The following is a 13,927-nucleotide window of genomic DNA, read 5'->3' on the forward strand; positions in this document are numbered from 1 at the left end:
TACAGTTTTGGTCTCCTAATCTGAGGAAAGACATTCTTGCCATAGAGGGAGTACAGAGAAGGTTCACCAGACTGATTCCTGGGATGTCAGGACTTTCATATGAAGAAAGACTGGATAGACTCGGCTTGTACTCGCTAGAATTTAGAAGATTGAGGGGGGATCTTATAGAAACGTACAAAATTCTTAAGGGGTTGGACAGGCTAGATGCAGGAAGATTGTTCCCGATGTTGGGGAAGTCCAGAACAAGGGGGTCACAGTTTAAGGATAAGGGGGAAGTCTTTTAGGACCGAGATGAGAAAAACTTTTTTCACACAGAGAGTGGTGAATCTGTGGAATTCTCTGCCACAGAAGGTAGTTGAGGCCAGTTCATTGGCTATATTTAAGAGGGAGTTAGATGTGGCCCATGTGACTAAAGGGATCAGGGGGTATGGAGAGAAGGCAGGTACAGGATACTGAGTTGGATGAGCAGCCATGATCACATTGAATGGCGGTGCAGGCTCGAAGGGCCGAATGGCCTACTCCTGCACCTATTTTCTATGTTTCTATGAAATTGCAGCGAATTGTGGACGCAGCCCAGGCCTTCACACAAAGCAACCTCCCCTCCATTGATTCCATTTATACCTCACGCTGCCTCGGCAAGACCAGCAGCATAATCAAGGACGAGTCACACCCTGGCCACTCCTTCTCTCCCATCAGGCAAAGGGTGTAGAAGTGTGAAAATGCACACCGCCAGATTCAGGGACAGTTTCTTCCCAGCAGTTATCAGGCAACTGAATCATCCTACCATAACCAGAGAGCAGTGCTGAACTACTATTTACCTCTTTGATGTCCCTCGGACTATAGTTGACCGACTTAGCTGCCTTTACCTTGCACTAAACGTTATTCCCTTATCATGTATCTAAACACTGTAAATGGAATGATTGTAAACATGTCAGATTCAGATTCAGATTCAGATTATTTATTGTCTTTCTGCTGACTGGTTAGCATACAACTAAAAGCTTTTCACTGTACCTCGGTACACGTGACAATAAACTGAACTGAACAAAGTCTTGAAAAGGCCGAAGTTTACCAAGATGAAGAAATGGGAGACTGCCCAGGAAAACACCAGAATAATTATGTACGGAGATGATGACAGCTTGTGCTGAAGTGGGTGACACAGTAGCAAAGTCACACAATTTTACAGATGCCTGCGGTAATCATCAAAGATGGCCTGAGGTGTTTCAGGTTAATGTTCTAAGTTGCTGAAAACACAACCACCTCTGATGGGTCCAACAGTGGAGGACACACACAAGAATCCAAAGTCAGATAAAGAGAGGGTTCTGGGGGTTATGATGTATGAAAAGATTAGAGAAAAGATAAGGACCAAACCAAAGATGATCAGTTTGAGTACTAAGTGCTTTTAGGTCAAGGAGAATGTGGGTAATGGATCAGCAAGACGTCATGGGAATAGAATGGGGCAGAAGTTCTGGATGATTTTGAAGAGTAAGAAGATAGAGAAGGCTGGCCAGCAAAACATTGGAGAAATGTGAAGGCATAAAGCTATGGGTGATGATTTCAACAGGAACTGTGTTGAGGCCAGGTTAGAGATGAGGAAAAGAGTCAAGCAGCCATTATCATGGAAAGGGTTTGGGTGCGCCTGGCATCAGGTATCATTGAGCTACCCAGAAATTGTGCAGAGGCTGGGCATGGTGGTTTCCCAGTGTTTATTTGGGACCTGCGTAGATTTTGTGAGGCTGAATGTTGAAGAGTCAGATCATGATCATATTGAATGGCGGTGCAGGCTCGAAGGGCCGAATGGCCTACTCCTGCACCTATTTTCTATGTTTCTATTAAAAAAAAACATAAAGGCAATGGAGGGGGGAGGGAGGGGGGGGTTGTTCGGGGGAGCTGGAAATGAACAAGACCAAAGATGGAACTCTCAGTGCTGCAGATAAGGAAAGAGAAGCCATTCTGTCTATTGTGAAAATCAGGAAAGTTCTTGTTAAAAAATTAAGAGTGTCACTGGAAGTGATGATGCACATCATGTACTGCAGAGAAATATAGGGGATCTAGTAGGACAACACGCTGTATACAATTCAGAATAGTAGGTATTGCTTACAAACCTGACTATATTGATTCAGAGAGTAAATGCAGGAAAGATGATCAATTCCGTTTGCGTTTTGATATTCTTAATTTTACACTTGAACTGAAATCGGATTATTTGGAACAAGAGGGGTGTAACGTGAACCTTGACTGATTGGCTGAACTGAATATAATCCAGGTAACACATTTACCAACTGAGCTTTATCTGATCTCAATGGAAATTGTGTAAAGGATGAAAGAAAAAGGTATATAGTGTTTTCCACATTTATCAAAGAATGCTTTGAGCTCTGGTTGTATCTGGTTCATATTATGGGCTGGCAGTTCTGCTTTACTTGGCTGGACACACGAGGAACTACAGATGCTGGAATCTTCAGCAAGGAACAAAGTGCTGGAGAAACACAGCTGGTCAGGCAGCATCTGGATGACCCATTTACTTGCCTAGATACTACAGTCAGTGACAACGCTAAGATGCTCACCACGGACCAACATAAAATGCTGTTTTGCCAATCAACGTAGCAATAGCTTCTCATTTCTGGTATCAGTTGTCAATATGTCAATCTAAAGGATATCTAGTACAGGCGAGATCATCAAGTAGACTAAACATTGGACAGATGGTCCCACAAGGGGAGACAAATGTTTGGAGAAGTGACAATAGCAAGGCAGAATGTTGGGTGGACTAGTAACATCAGGGATGATCACCAGAGATAGTGCACCAAGGACCAGTTGCTGGTATATTGGAATAGAACACATCAGAACTTAATGATCATTGTAGACATGATGGGCTGAAGGGCATACTTCTGTGCTGCACGACAACGATTATCTACATCCTTAACTTCATGGTTAAATGATTGATACCTGTATTTAATGCTCGTGAAGGTTGAAAACAAAATCCACACAACTGTGGAGCATGGAGTTACTGACAATGCATATGCACTAGGTTGTTGATGGGTGCACAGTGTAATAATGGCAATGGCTGTACAGTTGCCATCCTCAACCTCAAAAACGGGACCATTATTACTCCACGTAGGCAAACAGATAGAGCGATGGAATTAAAAAAAACTGCTAAACAGTATTCCAAAAGGTTTCATTCTTACCAGATACATTCTTCCCCTGCCATTTTTCCTGTTAAACAGCATTATTAGTTTTTTTATTTAGTTTATAGTAAGTACCAGTACCCCGAGTTAGAGCTTGTCAGATATTACTGTATATTGGACAAGGAGATATTGAAATATGCATTCTAGAAAGTCCTCAAGTAATGCACATCCGTACCAGGTTAGCTGATCGCAGTCAGGACAGAAATCAGAGCACTAAACACGATTAGTAATCCAGAGAGAAAAGGAAAAGCTAATAGGATTGCAAATTGATCCCCTTCCAATTTAGGGAAAGCTAGCTATGGGCAAACCTTTGCCATTTGAATGAGGCGCAGAGGACTGCTGATAGTCATGAAACACTACCCTAAAAGAAAATCAGGTACAATGAGAGAAAATTGGCAGAGAAGAAATGGACAGGTTTGAAAAATGGCCTTCATTTCCAAAATGAAATCATGTTGAGCAATAGACTGCACTACCATACTCACAGAAACAAACATACTCACTAGTATCTAAGACCAAACCACTAGCTTAGGATGGGATGCTGTGATATATAATTAAATTCAACTGGTGTTCGTCAACAATGATCTTGAATGCCACAGTTTCTTCTCATACTACCATGGAAGTGTCCTACTCAGCTCATCAATCAGCATTACTCCATGCTAAAACCATTTAATGGAATCCCCCAAAATAGTAAGGGTATACCTAATCAGCCATAACCTTAATGAATGTCAAAATGAGTTCAGTGTGCTTGATAACTTCTACTTTTGTTCTTATGTACCACTTATTTGTCCAAGTCCAAGGTGCAGGCTTGAAACAAGCACATAGAAACAAGCGCCGCAGTAGAGCTGCTCCCTTACAACACCAGAGACCCGGGTTCGATCCTGAGTACATGTGCTCTCTGTACGGAGTTTGTACATTCTACTGCTTGGGCTTACTCCCCTTTCCTCCCACATTGCATATTTGTAGGTTAATTGGCTTCTGTAAATTGTCCCGTGTTAGGAGAGAACTAGTATATGGGGATCGCTGGCCAGCGTGGAGCTAGTGGGACAAAGGGTCCGTTCTCCACAATGTATCTTTAAACTAAGTACTGAGATAACAAACTCATTTACATTCAAAACTGAAAAATTTGGAAACGTTTAGCAGGTAAAGCTGCAGTTATTTTTTTCAAGTCTCTATCTGAACTGGAAAAAGGGGAACAAAAAATTAAAGTGGGTGGTATAAAGATGAATACAGCAAAGTGAAAGATTGGTTGTGGTCGCTGTGGGAATAGGTTGTTGGTGAAGGTCGTCAAGTTGATAGGCTAACGAGGTATTACAGAAACCAGGGCAGCTTTTACATTAGGGACTATAGTTGTGTAATTTGTGGATGTTGTTCTCCCTGCAACACATTCAACACACAAGGCCGCATAGAGGGAGGAAAGAAAAAAAGAATGACAGGTGGAAATGGTTCTGAAATTGACAGGAAGAAAGAGTGTGCTATCGAAAAGGAAAGAATGTGATGTTGTCTGGAAGGCTGCAACATGCCTGGACAGGTGAGGTTGCATTGGGTCTCATTCTAACACTGCAGACTTGGCTGCATAATTTGTGACATCAGCCACAGGTTACACAACCACATTACCCTATCCCATCTGCCACACATCAGAGAAATTCCCTTGGTTTCATCCACATTTTGCTGCTTTCCAGAATATCTTATATTTCTCTCTCTCAGCTCTGATGAAGGATCCCTCAACAAAAACTGTAACTGTTTCTCCTTTCATGATTGCTGGAGACTGAAGGAACTCAATGGGTTTGGTGAAATCTGCTGTTTGAACTAGTTGGTCTTTCCATTTTCTGTTTACCCTACACACGTCCTGATTGCTGGGCATGTCCCAGCACCTTACCATTAACAACTCACCACACAGGCATGGTGGCTTAATGTGCTGATACCTGTTCTCAGCAAGCCATTTTGCTCATCCTCACACAGACACTCTCTTTATACTACACAGGCCTTCCCCACTTTACCCCTACTGAAAATCTCTGAAATGTTTCTGAAATGTCCTCCTTTTTCAGGAACCATGGCTACCCCGCCACTGCAGTTCATGGAGCCTCACTCACATTTCCTCCATTTCTCTGTTATTACCACCCACCCTTCCAAACAGAACAGAAATAGACTTCCCTTGGTCTTCACCTTTCAGTGCACCAGTCTATTTCTAGCACATCAACCGTTGTCAACTACAACGGGATCCCATCACCACTCACATCTTCCCTCTCCCTCATGCTCTGCTTTCCACAGGGAGCACTCTCTCTCTCTCTCTCTGGTGCATTCATCCTTCTCCATCCACCCCTCCCTGTTCCCTGGCAATTTCCCATGGACCATAGGAGTTGCAACACTTGTCTCCACAGCTCCAGCACCACCACAGATCTACACAGCTGCTAGATGAGACAGAGATTCACGTGCATCTCCTCCAAACTCATCTATTGCATTTGGTGGTCTCGATGAGGCCTCCTCTCTACTGGCGAGACCAAGTGCATACTTGGTTATCGTTTTGCTGGGAACTTGCATTCTGTCCGCAAAGACCCTTTTGACCCTCCAGTTGCATGTGGTTTCAACTTGCCTCCTCATTTCCATGCTGAGCTAACTGTCCTTGGTCTTCTCCACGGCCACTGTGAAGCCAAACGTAAAGTAGGAGAACAACACCTTATTCTACATGGGCAGCTCACATCTCAATGGCTCGAACACTGCGTTTACTAATTTCAGATATTCCACACTCCCTTTCACACTCTTACTGGTACACTCAGGTTCTCTCTCCCATTGTTCACCTTTGCCATCCCTTGTTACCCTCCCTCCCATCTTCCTAACACCCACACACCTATCCAGCTGGGTCTTGGCCTTCACCCATAGCCTACCTTTCCTATTCTATCCCCCATCCAGTTCCATCTGTCCATCCATCATTCCTCCCTTATCTGTTTCCACATCTTCTTCCATTCGGCCCATCGTCTACTCCACCATTCAATCATGGCTGATCTATCTCTGCCTCCTAACCCCATTCTCCTGCCTTCTCCCCATAACCTCTGACACCTGTACTAATCAAGAATCTATCTATATATTTCTGGCCACATCTACCCAAATTTTACCCTCTTTTCTGTTTTCATCTATCACACGCCACCCTCTGTCTAAAAACTCCCTTATCTCTACCTGGGGCTACTTACCTATCATTCTCCACCTCTCCTAGTTCCACCTATCGCCAACCTACACCATCTCATCCCTTCCTCTCATCTCTATCATCTGGCTATCATCTTCTACATGTTCTGTCCTAATGCAAGGCCAAGACCTGAAATGTTGACCATCGCTTTTCCTCCAATGCTACTTAATCTGCTGAGTATTGTTTTTCGTTGCTCCTAATTCCAGCATTTGTGGCTTTCCCTTTCACAGAACTGATTTAAAAAAAAGTGGAAACCTGAAATACTGACTGTTGGGGATGCTATCTGACTAGCTGAGTTTTCCAACGTTTCTTTTAGTTTAAAATTTCTAATTTACAGTTTGTTCTTAAAAGTAACAAAAAGCATGTTACTTAAAAATGAACTATGCAGCCATCATCGGTATCAGAGATTGATAGAGCACAATTTTCTAGACATGTATATGCTGGGTTTCAAAATGAGCAGTGATTTTTTTAAATAACATCCTGAGAAGTCTTGACAGGGAAGTATGTTAAGGGCCTGTCTCACTTTCCGAGTTATTCACAAATTTTCCCGAGTTATTCATTAATTCTCCCAAGTTTTCCCCTTGATTCAAACTCGCATAATGTTTGTGACGAGTCCGTAGGAGGACGTAGGAGTCCGTAGATATATCGTAGCGGCTTGTTATGCCAGCTGTAGGTACTCGGGGCATCCTCCCGACTATTTTTTTACTCGTGGACATTTTTTAATCAGGCTGGAAAAAACGTCCCGACTTACCTGATGCCCCAAGTACCTACAGCTGGCATAACGAGCCGCTACGATATATCTACGGACTCCTACGGACCCGCTATGAACATTCTGCGAGTTTGAATCAAGGGGAAAAGTCGGGAGAATTCGTGGATAACTCGGGAAAGTGGAACATGCCCTTAAGGAGTATATTTTCTCATGTGGTAGAATCAAGAATGACAGGAAGTTAGAGGACAGGAATGACAGGAAATAACACCCCATCTTTGACTTAAAATGGTAATTTTAAGTCAAAGATGGGGTGTTATTTCCCTCTCATAGGGCAATGTACAAAGAATCGGTAAATATTTTTCTATCAGGGATGGGTAGATGCTTGATCTGCAAGGAAGTGAAAGTTACTGGGGATGGAGTGGGAACGCAGAGTTGAAGTTAGTCGGATCAGCTACAATTTCATTTAATTGCTATAGCAGGTTTGAAGGACCAACCAGTCAACACTTTCAAATAATTCACTCATTCATACATCTCTTTTAATGGACAAATTAATTTAATGGACAAATACCTTGACTTAACTTTCACAAAGTATTTACTTGTCGTGCTTACCTTTATTATTAATGTGTTCATTTTTTTACTCACCGGCAATTTTCTCCATATGAATCAGGCATACTGACTGATCACTGACAAACTTGGTGCCACAAACAAACCATCCACCTCACTCTTTGAGCTTTTTTTGTAAACATACAGAACTACTGTAATTAGTTTTTAGTTGTAATGTTTTCATTACGTGGACGAGACTGAATACCTGTGTAAGGTGTCCTAATAAGCAGATACACATTTTTATTTCATGGCTTAGTGATTGGTGTTTTTGTAGCATGTAATAAAATTATCCCTCATGTCTGAGTTGAGGAGGTTGACACAGATTGTCAATGCAATAATTAAATGAAATCCTACAATTACATGCCCAAAGTTATAAGTTGTTTAAAAATTCTGGGACTGAAACCTGAAGCATTATGTAAAAGGCAATGATTTAGGATTGTCATGTTTCAAACGAACGGAATCGGGTACGTAATTACCGTGCTCAGCAAATATCATTGATTATGTTTCAACCATGCAAGTTAAAAGTAGATCATATCTTCACCTACTTCCTACAAAATGTTGTCAGAATATTAATATGATTTGAGGCTAGAGTAAATTTATGGTTACTTCAGTCTGTTCTACCATTCAAAAGGATCATTACCAATCCTGTGTCGCAAATTCATAGAAACATAGAAAATAGGTGCAGGAGGAGGCTATTCGGCCCTTTGAGCCAGCACCGCCATTCATTGTGATCATGGCTGATCGTCCCCTATCAATAACCCGTGCCTGCCTTCTCCCCATATCCCTTGACTCCACTAGCCCCTAGAGCTCTATCTAACCCTCTCTTAAATCCATCCAGTGACTTGGCCTCCACTGTCCTCTGTGGCAGGGAATTCCATAAATTTACAACTCTCTGGGTGAAAAAGATTTTTTCTCACCTCAGTCTTAAATTACCTCCCTTTTATTCTAAGACTGTGGCCCCTGGTTCTGGACTCGCCCAACATTGGGAACATTTTTCCTGCATCTAGCTTGTCCAGTCCTTTTATATGTTTCTATAAGATCCCCCCTCATCCTTCTAAACTCCAGTGAATTCACATTCCTATCTGTTTCCATAATGTCCAAAAATCTATGGATCAAGTCTTGAATACACTCAATAACCAAGCATCCGCTCCTCTCTAACATTGAGAATGCCCAAGATTCACAATCATCTATGCAAATAAATTTCTCAGCATATCAGCCTTAATGGCAATGCTATTATCTACACGTTAGTCTGTTTCTATATATACTGAACTTTGTTGTTTATAATGGGTTTTATAGAGTATTATGTAAACATATCTGTTGTGTTGCTGCAAGTGAGAATATAATTGTTCCATTTTGGGACGTATGACAATAAAACACTCTTGACTCTAATTGGTTATCCCTTCTCCTGAAACGATGTTCCCTGGAGGTAGAATGTTCTCCATGTCAATCTTTCTCAGGGTCCTATGTCTGACTGTGATTACTTCCTGTTCTTCTAAACTCAAATCAGTGTTACACAAATTTTATCCAATCTTTCCTCCAAGGACAAAGTCTCATTCCAGGAAGAAATCTTGTGCGCAATTATTTCTCAATAACATGCAAATATCATTAACTGCTTATCTGCCTCTATTAATAATACTGGATACACGTCATTTAGAGTACATTGTGAAGTTTTTAAGCACATTCCATTCACAAAAATTGATTCATTTTTGGTACAAATTGGAATACAACTTATATGAACTGAGGAAACAATTGAAATTATCGACAGAACGCCCGAGTATAGAAAATGATGCAATATGAAATATTTACATGTAGTTATGTATTTGTAACATAATGCGTTACAATTATTATGGAGTCTGTCATACTATTTACAGCTCAGAAACAAGCCATTCAGCCCAACAGGCTTATTACGGTGTTTATACTCCAGGGCACCCACCTCTTGCTTTGCCTCACCCTATCTATAAACCCATAATCATTTTTATTGGTTTCTCCTTAATTACATTACCAGCCTTCCTTTCATCATCAGTGGTCCTCCCTCAACATTCCATTTAGTCGCCTGTTTCACTTTCTAATCGGTCACTTAGTAAAGAACATTCTTCTAATTTCGCCAATTGATCTATGTTATATTTTCAGTCCCTAGTTTTGGACTGTTGGGCTGAAGGGCCTTTTTCCACTTTGTAGGACTCTATGACTTCCTCAAAGGTGGAGAATCCGATGTTGAGCTAAAGAAGCTCTTGGAAAGTAACTATGGCGTCAGGTCTCAACCTTTTTTTTGTTACAGAAAAAGACCTAAGCAGTTTATTCTTCAGTGATACTTGTAATCTCTTGTCCGTGATGCCATCCTTGTAAGTCAATCAAATCCAGTATCTTTATGTCCCTTTTGTTATATAGAAATCAAAGCTGAGGACAGCTGATTTATTATGGTCCAACCCATTACTTTATATCCAAATATATTCCTCAACTTTTCCAAGTTGTGAATCATTTTAATTTAGTAATTAGCCTCAGACTTACCATTTTTACAGATTTGAATTGCTAATTTTAACTTTTTTGTCGTGCTCCTCATGGTCATCTAGGCTTATTTTCCAAATTGCATTATTAAAGCATTCTCACACTTATCCTTATTGAAATTGATGCCCATTCTGAGTTTTTTTTCCCTGTAATCTTCTTCTAAACTACCCTCCCTTCAATGTTACTTTCTCCACATGTTTTAGTTCTATACTAATATATCCTAAATTTGTACAAATTATGATGAACCATAGTGGTCCTAACACTAAATGCTGTGCATCGGTACTTCCAACACTGCCATTTTGAATCACTACATTTGTAATGGGGTTCAAAAGGGAACTGCAGATGCTGGAATATCGAAGGTACACAAAATTGCTGGAGGAACTCAGCGGGTGCAGCAGCATCTATGGAGCGAAGGAAATAGGCGACGTTTCGGGCGTCTGAAGAAGGGTTTCGGCCCGAAACGTCGCCTATTTCCTTCGCTCCATAGATGCTGCTGCACCCGCTGAGTTCCTCCAGCAATTTTGTGTACCTTTGTAATGGGGTTGATATCTGTTCTACTTGTATTACCAACTATCTTACATTTTCAGTCCCTAGTTCTGAAATGTTGGGCCGAATGGCCTGTTTCCACATTGTATGACTCTACGATTGCCATAAAGGTGGAAAAATCCAATGTTGAGCTAATGGAACATAGTTCCAAATGCACTATGGAGTAGTACGCACTTGCACCTTAGCTATGAGGCCATTAAAGGTTACACAAATGGTATGGTAAACTGAAGCAGGAAACTTAATCTATTTTTGTAAGTAAGCAACTATCAACATTAACTACATTTATCTTGGTTGATGTGTACCTTTATCCCTTTGCTGTAAAATACCAAAGACTTTAATAGTGATTTTATTTTTGGAAAAGGTTTATGGAAAATGTTAGTAATGTTGGTAATCTAATCACCAGTCTATTGTAATCTATTTTATTTATTTATTTATTTATTTTTAAATTATTATTAATTTATTGAACATGTTAAAAAATACAAACACAAATAAACTTGTAAGCAATAAAAAAATCTATCGTAGTCGCTGCCTCAAAAAGGCAGCCAAAATCATCAAGGACCCACACCACCCTGGCCACACACTTATCTCACCACTGCCATCAGGAAGAAGGTACAGGAGCCTGAAGACTGTAACGTCCAGGTTCAGGAACAACTTCTTCCCCACAGCCATCAGGCTATTAAACACAATGAATAAGCTATAAGCTCTGAACTGCAAAAGACTATATTATTATTTGTTATTTGCATTATATTTGCTATTTATTGAACTTTTTATTTTTTTTCCTGTTATATACAATGTTTACATATTCACATATTCTGTTGTGCTGCAGCAAGTAAGAATTTCATTGTCTCATCCCGGACATATGACAATAAAACACTCTTGACTCTTGACCAGTCTGCGAAGCAAGGGTTAAAATCCTTAGTAAATGTGTGATGTATTTGGTGTGTCATTCACAGATATCCAGACAAAAAGTATGAAGTAGGTACAAATGTGGCTGCATGATTACAAATAGCACATCACTAACTCAAAACAATAAGTAAAGGTGCAATGCCAACTCAGTTATTGTTTGCAAGTGTTAACATCTAGCAATCGTATTATGTTCCATTGAAAGTAAGCGGAGATAAGTGAATGAATGCAACAAGGCGCACGACCAAGAACGAAATACCGGACGAAGGAGGCAGCTTATACTTAAATCTTGGTAACAAGATGCATCCCGTACATTGCCAACCGCTCTACACACATTACACAATCATTTACCTCCTGAAGTTGGTCGATTCTTTTCTGTAGCACGAATAAATCTGCATCGTCCCGCGCTGCTTGCAATGAAATGCTTCCTTTTTGATTTTCCAACAGCCTGACTTTATCTTGCAACACTGCCGTCCTAACATTTAATAACAGACAAAACCCCACAGAAGCGACTGACAGCAGTAAACTGGCCAGCGTGGGCAGCGTCCTCAAACAGGCTGTGGATTCTGATGTGGGTACCATTTGCTTTTGACATTCTCCAACATTGAGTGACTGGTGATTCTTGCCCATCCTTTTTGCTGCACCAAAGAGAAATGTTTCTTCGGGGTTTAAAAAAGAAAGACCAGTCAAGAAGAAAAAAAGACGATGCAAGTTCTGCCGGTAGAAAAATAAAAGCGATTCAAGATCCCTGGCGATTTATGGGATTTCGCCGTTGTGCGATGGGCTTTTTTCCCCCCCAATGTGCCCAGTGTCACTGTCACGGTCCACGTTAGTGTTCTCCTTACTGTGGCAAAACGCGCCGTCGTTTAAAAAAATAAGGACAGATAGAAAGTTTTGAGGGTTTGTCAAGTTCCGACAATAAATGGCTTGCCTGCGATTAGCCAACCCTGGGAATAAATGCTGCAATTGATTCCCCACCTCTATTCCCTCTGGCCAGATGTGGAGTATTTACACGCGAAGCTCGCTCCGCACAATGAGTGTACACCACGCCCACCCTAGTGCTGGCACACATGCCATAGCACACTGCAAACTCACTCTAAAATCATGCAGCAACTTCAAGCGTTTATCAAGAAACCAATTATAGTTTGGAAAATGACTTCCAAAATGCTTGAAACTGAAATAAATGCCCCCCACACACACACACACACACAGCAACAGAGATTAGTAACGGTGAAACATTGTACACCTTCCGACCAAAGGTTTCTCACCCAGTGATTAGGATTCACACACTCGCCGTTGAACTCAAAATAAAGTAATGTTTGTGTTGCTCGGGCTTGTCCACTCCCACTCACTCTGTTCTCGCTGTTGCTTTCTTTTTTTTTAAATTCCTCCACTGCGTAGTCGTTTTCAAGAGAAGTCGCCGGATAATTGGCGGATTTTTCACGGGTGCGAGCAGCTCTCCGCCAGCCCGCCCGCCGAGCCACGGTTCCAGCGCGGCGTTGCCCCGGGGTCCCGTCTCCGCCGCCGATCTCCTGGCTCTCGGTCACCCTCCAACGGCGAGCTGTGGAGGACCCGCGGTCAGACTGACGCTCCCTCCGCGCCTGAAGGAGGGAGAGGGGTAGGGGAGAAGAAGGGGGTAGGGAGAGAAGGGGGGTAGTGAGTAGTGTGGGAGAAGGGTTGGAAGTGGGTAGGATAGCAGGGGAGGGGATGGCGGCGAAGGGGGTATGGGGGAGGAAGGGGAAGGAGGGTCAGTGGTTATTTTGGGTTGAGTCAATCCATCTACTTTCTCACCAAATCTGATCGTTCTAAGTGCTGGCTGAACTACAGAGTCATCCACTCTTATTATACTCAAACAGGCTCTTCGGCTCACCTTGTTTGGGACTGCAGACAGCATGCAACTCTTATTCTTTTATATTTTGCCATTTCAAGTGTTCATCTAAATAGTTCTTAAATGTTGTGAAAGTATCTGCCTTCTAAATGCCTCAGGCTGCCCCAGGCTTCAACCACCCTCTGGGTGGAAGCAAAACTTCCCTAAACTTCTTCCTATATCTCCTGCAACTTTACCTGAAATCTGACTTTCTGAAATCTGAAATCAAATTTCACTGTACCTTAATTGGTTAAGTGACAATAAACACAAACTTGAACTTGATCTTGAACTATAAACACCGATGCTGAGGGGAAAGGTTTTTCATGTTTGGTCCAGCTATTCCTATCTGCCCTTTCCTCGCCTCCCCATCTAGTTCCACCTATCACATATCAGGCTTTGTCACACCTTCCCCTCATCTAACACCCCCCCCCCCCCCCCAA

The 13,927-nt window shown here is 41.8% G+C and overlaps 1 protein-coding gene across 2 annotated transcripts in view; it reads right to left on the bottom strand.

Moving 5' to 3' along the window:
• LOC116978324 (collagen alpha-1(XXIII) chain-like) overlaps positions 1-12,608 on the bottom strand; it is a 166,096-nt gene extending 153,488 nt beyond the window's left edge. For both annotated transcript variants that reach the window (XM_033029401.1, XM_033029399.1), the window contains exon 1: positions 11,972-12,608. In XM_033029401.1, coding sequence (XP_032885292.1) covers positions 11,972-12,250 — 279 coding nt within the window. In that variant the 5' untranslated portion in view covers positions 12,251-12,608. The remainder of the gene's footprint in view (positions 1-11,971) is intronic.
• Between the last annotated feature and the right edge of the window lie 1,319 nt (positions 12,609-13,927).

Source organism: Amblyraja radiata, chromosome 11 (genome assembly GCF_010909765.2).
Source record: "Amblyraja radiata isolate CabotCenter1 chromosome 11, sAmbRad1.1.pri, whole genome shotgun sequence".
NCBI classification, from domain to species: Eukaryota; Metazoa; Chordata; class Chondrichthyes; order Rajiformes; family Rajidae; genus Amblyraja; species Amblyraja radiata.